Source organism: Parambassis ranga, chromosome 20 (genome assembly GCF_900634625.1).
Source record: "Parambassis ranga chromosome 20, fParRan2.1, whole genome shotgun sequence".
Classification (NCBI taxonomy): Eukaryota; Metazoa; Chordata; class Actinopteri; family Ambassidae; genus Parambassis; species Parambassis ranga.
In genome coordinates, this window is record NC_041040.1 from 10500686 (window position 1) to 10507724 (window position 7039).

Consider the following 7039-nt stretch of genomic DNA (forward strand, 5'->3'; position numbering starts at 1 on the left):
ACATTAGAACTGTTTGATCTCAAAAGATTATTATGTCTGATTATTTATTTAGAGTTTTAGGATGAAAAAAAAAACATCAAAGCATCAAAATATAAATGAGGGATATTTTTAGTTTTCTACTGATTGGATTATCAATGGTTTTATTTAGAAAATGTTTTCACAAAAAACAGTTTCACAACTGTATTTACTATATGATTATTATTATTCTAATTATTATTAACGATTAAAATAATTATAATAATTCATTTGTTAATAACTGTTCTAAACTGCACAAAATTGATGAGCTGATTTCTCACCAGTCATAATGATTCTTATTGTGTCATTTCAGATTTGCTTCCTCCTGTTTGCTGTTCTCTACATTGTGTCCTACTGCATCATAACCAGATACAAGAGAAAGAGTGGTAAGTGGTCTGTAATATGTGGTCTCTCTGTGGGAACCTTCACTGAAACCATGACTTTGCAGTAAAGCATCTGTAACACTTGCGCAGCAGAAACGTGTCTGTGACGGAATCATTTTCACAGCAAACATCGTGGAGTTTAGTTATCCGATTATGTTGTGTTTGTTCACAGAGCCCTTCATTGTGTTTAAGCTAAAAGGAAGCCATGGCCAGAAACACTTTAGATGTTTGTGTGAGACACCACACCCATGTCTGTAGAGTAATCTGCCACAGTCAGCTCTGTATTAGAACTGTATCCACCTCTAATTGCTTTGAGGGCTGTGGTAACATGCATACAGTTCCTCACTATAAAACCCTTAGGTCAACACTGACATAACCTGTCCTGGGGTATGATAACCAAACAACGGTGACTTAAGCAGTCAACATTTTAACAGGATATTTAACACATGACTATGTTTTGTTCTGACACAGCATTTGAGCTGCAGTAGGTAAAAAGAGAACTGCATCCCACTTTCCAGGACAAATATAGTACAGTATGTCCAGGTCACCTAGGCTTCCCTTGTCTCATTTTAAAAGTAGACCAGAAATCCCTTCTGGAGTTTTGACTCCTCTTCCTTATACCTAATGTTGTTAGACAGATAAGTGCAAAGTAATGGTTAAAATGTTTCTGCTCTGCTCGAATATGTATTTTTTGTTTCAGGTAATAGAATCACAGTAAAAGTGACGAGTAAATACAAATGTGTCAAGTACACATAAGATATTTGCATGTGGATCAAGGTACTTTTAAGGACACCCGGATCCTAAACTAATCTGGCCTATATTTGCAAATACTCAATTGGTAGTAGGTGTGGAAAATATGAAATTCTTTTCATATGCAACAGACAACTCAGTATGCCAGCCTGTTCCAAGCAGAAAGTTTATTGTGACACATTCAACGTGTACCTTTTAAAAGGCTAACTTGTGTTTTTTTTTCTCTATAGATGACCAAGAGGATGAGGATGCTGTTGTCAACAGGATTTCGTGAGTGATGCTGATTTAATTTTGTCCTTTTTTTATTTTTACAACAATACAGCGTATTTTGTGTTTTAAATTGAAAGGAGTTGTTGGAGTAAGGAGAAAAATGATAAAATACAATTCCATTGTAATTTACTAATTATGGCCAATAATCAATAAGTCAAACAACAGAAAATTACTAATAATCATAATTAGTAATTACATAAAAATTACCAACACTCCTAATACAGTCATAATAGAATATTAATATGTTTCATTAGCTAAAACAATAGTTTCTCCATATAGAGTTGTATATCACGCTCAAAGGATGGCTGCTGCACCACATTCTGCTCACTTCCAGCTGTTTTAAATGGTACCTAAGGGTCCATGATGATAACAGAGAGCATTTCAGATTAACGAGCTTCTTTTGTGTTATGGTGAAGTGGTGACTTTGTGCCGGCCCACTGAGCAGATGGTCAGTCCCCTGGGTCCAGCCTGGACAGCCACTGCTGCTGAGTCTCTAAAGATTGCAGGATGCAGAACCACAATCAGCCAGCGTCTTTTGTTCCAGGCATGGGGCAGAGGTGGATAAAGTGAGGGGTAGAAGGGTAATTAAAAGTATAGACTGGCTTTGGGCTTGCTGGCATTTTTGGCCTAAAAAATTCATAATGTAAACCAAAACTGACACTTTTAAGTAAAACCTTTAAAAAGCTATGAGTGTAATTGCCTTGTAAGACTGAGCATTTATTTTTTCATCTGGATTAGATCTAACACTGTGTCTGTATGTCTGTGTGCCCATGTGTGGGTCTGTGTTTTTGTGTGTGTGATTCCATTTGCAGATTATACTTGTGCACCTTCACCCTGGCAGTGTCAGGTGGTGCCGTCTTCCTACTGCCTTTCTCAATCATTAGTAATGAGATCCTCCTCTCCTTCCCGAAAAACTATTACATTCAGTGGCTCAATGGCTCCCTCATTCACGGTTAGTAGGTTACTAAGTTCATGTGTTTTTTTTATTTAATAAACTAATTTTCCCTCCATGTCTTTCCCTTTGTCCTTTGATTATGACATATAAAACTAATATTTGTTTGGAAGTGAAGAAAACATCAGTTGAATCAATGGTGGGAATATTTAAATATGAAGAAATAAAACAAAATAATTTTTTGAGTATGTAAAACACAAAAATGAAGATAAAATATTTTGAACGTATTCCACAAAGATGCTTTTAATACTGCTAAAATATTTTGTTTAAGCTGACTGTTAATGAGTGTACTGATGTTAAACATAAACTATGTAAGGTTTTAAAAGTGTAATCAGTTTCATATATCGGACGCACACGTCAGTTTATAAAGCCACATGGTTTTCCTCTCTTCCACCAGGTGGCAGTAGAGTCCATGAATTAGAAATAACTAAGCAGACAATTGACAGCTAAAAAACTGTGTTAGTACCCCAAGGCACAACCACATAATAATAATGATGGAGCACCTATTTATCTTCTAAAAGCCTGCAGAAATGGTCAATACAGAACTTTTGTTTGTATTTAACTGTTTGTGTATATAACTTATTTAACATGCTATGTGCTTGCTTTCTGCAGGTCTATGGAACCTGGTGTCACTGTTCTCCAACCTTTGCCTCTTTGTCCTGATGCCCTTTGCTTATTTCTTTTTGGAGTCGGAGGGATTTGCAGGATCAAAAAAGGTATAAATCAAGTTGACTACACATGTAATTGTCCTAATCTTAAAGTTAGCAATAGCAGATTGTTTTTGCAATTGGCAAGGCAGTCATACATTGCTGGGATGTGCAAGGATGTTTTATTATACGTTTTATTATAAATCTGAGGAGCAAACATTTAGTAGCATTAAAAATGTAGTCTTAAAAACATAGCACTTAAAATGGATAGTTTTCTGTCATTTGGGGCTCATATATTTGAAATCATTGCTGCCATTTGCTTCCTCTTTAACAACTACAGCAGCAGCAGGTGCCTATTCCTTGCCCTCTCCCTGACTCACGCCACTGACCGTAACTGCCACCGCAGAAAGCTCATTAACCATGAAAGTCTGAATCTGGTCTTCACCCAGTGCCACATCCTGACAAACTCTTTCAATAAGGCCATAGGCTGCAAACGCTTCAACACTGCTGCATCGGCCCCACTGATTTAAAGCCTGATTCCTTGTCACCCCCTCCCCAGCCCCCTAAAATAAAACTTCAAAAGGACAGGCTAATAATCGAGTTGTAAGGCTCAGCGAACTTCCTTGTTTAATTGATTACCTCCAAAAAAAAGAGGCTGGGGGCTCGTGTTCCAAAAGTCCATAAAGTCGCAGCAACATGACAGCACAATAGAGCCTTGCAAAATGGAGGGGAAAAGATTTACTTTTAATACACCTCTATCCTGTGTCACAGTTTGAAACCTCTCTGGTTTATGTCCCTCCTGGCAAAAGCACATAAAAATTAGTCTGTACTGTAGTGTATAGCCAGTCCTTTTCTTCCTCAGCCCACTAATTTGTTTCGGTTGGATTTCTTCAGCAGAGGGCAGGGCCTGATGTGTAGAAAGCAGGATGAGGGCCTCTTTCACATTTCTTTTTTTTTTTGTTCTTTTTCATTTCAACAAGACTGTTTCTTGCTACGTAGCTTCCATAAATTTGCTTAGAGGAAGCACTGTTCAATGTTGCGCTGCACTTCTAGGCATATATTGTGTGCCTCTGTGCTAAGGAAGGGGTGGGTGCCACACTCCCATTTTCATAGAGTGAATCATACGGCCGACAGCAACAAGAATTTAGAACACAGATCTAAGTTTTTATAATGTGATATTATCCCTTTATCCAATAACAGCATCAGACCACAATGTCATAAGGTTTTATGTGGCATCTTAACCTCCTGGGCTAATGTTATGGCACTGCGAGGTGCCTTTGACTGCGGAAATGAAGTGAATGATGAATTTCACTTCTAACGTTGTAAGACAGCCTTTTCATGTAGCTGTGTTTACTTTTGACGATGTACTAAAAGACGCCAACAGAATAAAGATGGAAATGTGGATGTTTTTTAAATGTTTTTTTTAAAGTTCAACTCTTTAGAGGCTCTGTCAGCTAAATGATTAATAGTTTAGCAAATTGTCCAAATTGTGGATGTATCAGAGTGACTTAGGGCCTTGATGTCAGATGTTATGATCTGGCTTTATTTGCTGCTGTAAAATGTCTCCCATTTTACTGCTGCACTCTATAATCTTAGCAGAAGAGCCGCATCACCGAGGCCACTAAGGGTCATTGTGTAGTTGGTATTCAGGGTCTGATCATATTTAAAGGCTTCTGAAGTGATGTATATTTGCTGCCATTGCAGTTCAGTTCTGCACTAATGTCACTGAGTGTGCTCTAGTTGTCTCCTCACCACCAGTAGATGGCATTGTAATAATGAGAGTTGTGTATGTCATGATCATTGAGATAATCAGAATGTTCAAAGTACAATGTACAAAGACTGGAGGCATCATCATAGGCCTTTGTGCGGTCTTCTATTTATATCTTGTCCAATGTCTTAATATTTACACACAATGGGTATGAAGCTATATTTACTTAAAACAATTACATCGAGGTATAAAAAATTGTGACAGTGACACCTTCCTGATCCATTTTTTCTGGTCTTCTAGAATGATAACAAGTATGCAAAACAAGTTTGTGCGTGACAAAGCCATACAAACTGTGGGATGTATACTTTGCAATGAAGTCTTTTGGTCTTACCCACAGTATTGAAATGTGTTTGATCCTGAAACGAGTTGGAACGAGTCTGACCCCCTGACTGACCCAGCAAAGGCCAACAGGTTTCATGTGGTAGTTAAAGAAACTCCTCATCAATCTCATCCTAAGCCCTAACCCGCCGATGATGAGAAGTGTGTTTATTGTGGAGGAGGTAGGGAGGGGGGGTGTCTCGCCAAGCAAACCCGTGTGGTGTTACTAAGATACTCCTCTTTGTTGAAGCTCCACAATAGGGGCCTGGATATTTATTTCAAATCTCCTGCACATGCAGACATTTTTCCCAGGCCTTCTTTCGGGCAGGGTCCGCCAGAGAATATAAAGTGGTGTTTACACACCTTCCTTTAAGGTCACAATGTCTCCCCTAAAGCTGCCTGTTACAATGTTCGTTACCATGGCGACATATTAGTTTGAGCTGGGAATTTTACAAAGAACAAGCCTGATTTTCCCCTCCTCTCATGACTCAGTTTTTCTAGACTGAGTGAAACTCATCGCCTAATTCAAAGCAAAGCACGATGAAGTATCTATCTTCATAGATTACGAGGTGTGGCAAAACTTACTAAATCTTACAACAAATCTAACTTTTTGTAATCACAGCAAGCAGTAGTCTGTATGATGGCAAACTTAATTTTAAATTATGCTAACCAATCTGCAAATGTATCAGTAATCTGTTATGGAAACAGAACGGTCATGCTCATAGATTGATATGCCTTCATAACAGTCATTTTCCATACTCCTGTGTCATTAAGTCTTAATTAAGAGGCCTTAAGAGTCTTTAGAAGTTCATTGTGCAGCTTTACAGCGGAGTGTCCCTCTCCTCTGCTTTCTGTCTTTGACACGGTCATTGCGCTGTGGCCGACTGGTTCAAGGATACGCTAATAAGGTCCCAGAGCATCTGGCATGTCTTTAGCAGAGAGAGCAGTCTTTTTTTCCTAGGGAGTGAAAAGGACCCTGCCCCCTTCCCCACTTATTACACTCTTGGCCCTTGTTGCACACGTCCCTGACAGTGAGCAGAAGGATGGTCCGTGGGATGATCTCTGCCACCACCTGCTGACCTGCTAAGGATTGATGGCAGAAACTAGGAAGCTTCTGCACCACATAACTCTCTCCCTTTGTTTAATTTTAGCTCTTTTTTTAAAAAGACAACCCAGCACCTTCACAAATATGATCTAAAAAGCCCACCATTGCAATCGGCTTTCAGGGGTGGAGTCTGGATTCATCAGTTGAAACACTACATCAAAGACAGTGGCAGATTGTGCTTTAGTTTGTCTGCAGCAGCATGGAAAGCTTGTGAACTGTTTCCAGGGCCTCTGTGGCTTTGTGTAATTGGGTGGATTTGAAGGTTGATTTACTTCTCTGATCATGTGTCTGTGTGTGTTTGCCATTCTCTGCTGTGCACATTAGTTCATGCATGTTTGTTTGCTGCTGCATATGGAGCGGTTAGTCTTCTCTCTGGCCACTACAGGCATTTCTTGGAAATCTCTCTAGCTTTGTACAAGTAAAGCTGCAGTTAACCAGCCCCTCACTCGACATCGGTGTGAGGATCGGGGGATGCTGAATATTTCAGAGCTGCTATATTTAGAGGTAGTTACACATTTAGAATGGCAAGAATAGAAACTTTCAGCGGGCACTCTGGGTGCCAAGGCACAGGTCTTTTTTTCCTTTCTTCCTTCACCAGTTGACATTGTTCATTGATCACTGATGAAGACTTCGTTCAGTGTTATCTTTGATCATTGATGAAGACTATTTTTAAACCATATTTTTTAATTTTTTGTTTTTGTCATAAGGAACAAAGGATTTGATCAAATGTTCCCTTACAAGAATAAGTAAGTGTAGACTGAAGTTACAATGTGCAATGTCATGCACATATAAGTGGATCAGTGTAGCTAATCAGGCCTCTTGGTTTATGTC

The 7039-nt window shown here is 39.0% G+C and overlaps 1 protein-coding gene across 3 annotated transcripts in view; it reads left to right on the forward strand.

Annotated features, from left to right (window-relative positions):
• The window catches only part of lmbr1 (limb development membrane protein 1), a 28942-nt gene that overhangs the window by 2592 nt on the left and 19311 nt on the right, over nt 1-7039 (forward strand). The window contains exons 2-6 of one of the 3 annotated variants that reach the window (XM_028432869.1): nt 329-401; nt 1379-1418; nt 1835-1999; nt 2231-2370; nt 2983-3086. In XM_028432869.1, the coding sequence (XP_028288670.1) occupies nt 3033-3086 (54 nt within the window). In that variant the 5' untranslated portion in view covers nt 329-401; nt 1379-1418; nt 1835-1999; nt 2231-2370; nt 2983-3032. The remainder of the gene's footprint in view (nt 1-328; nt 402-1378; nt 1419-1834; nt 2000-2230; nt 2371-2982; nt 3087-7039) is intronic. The other 2 variants (XM_028432868.1, XM_028432867.1) reach the window with 2 other exon arrangements.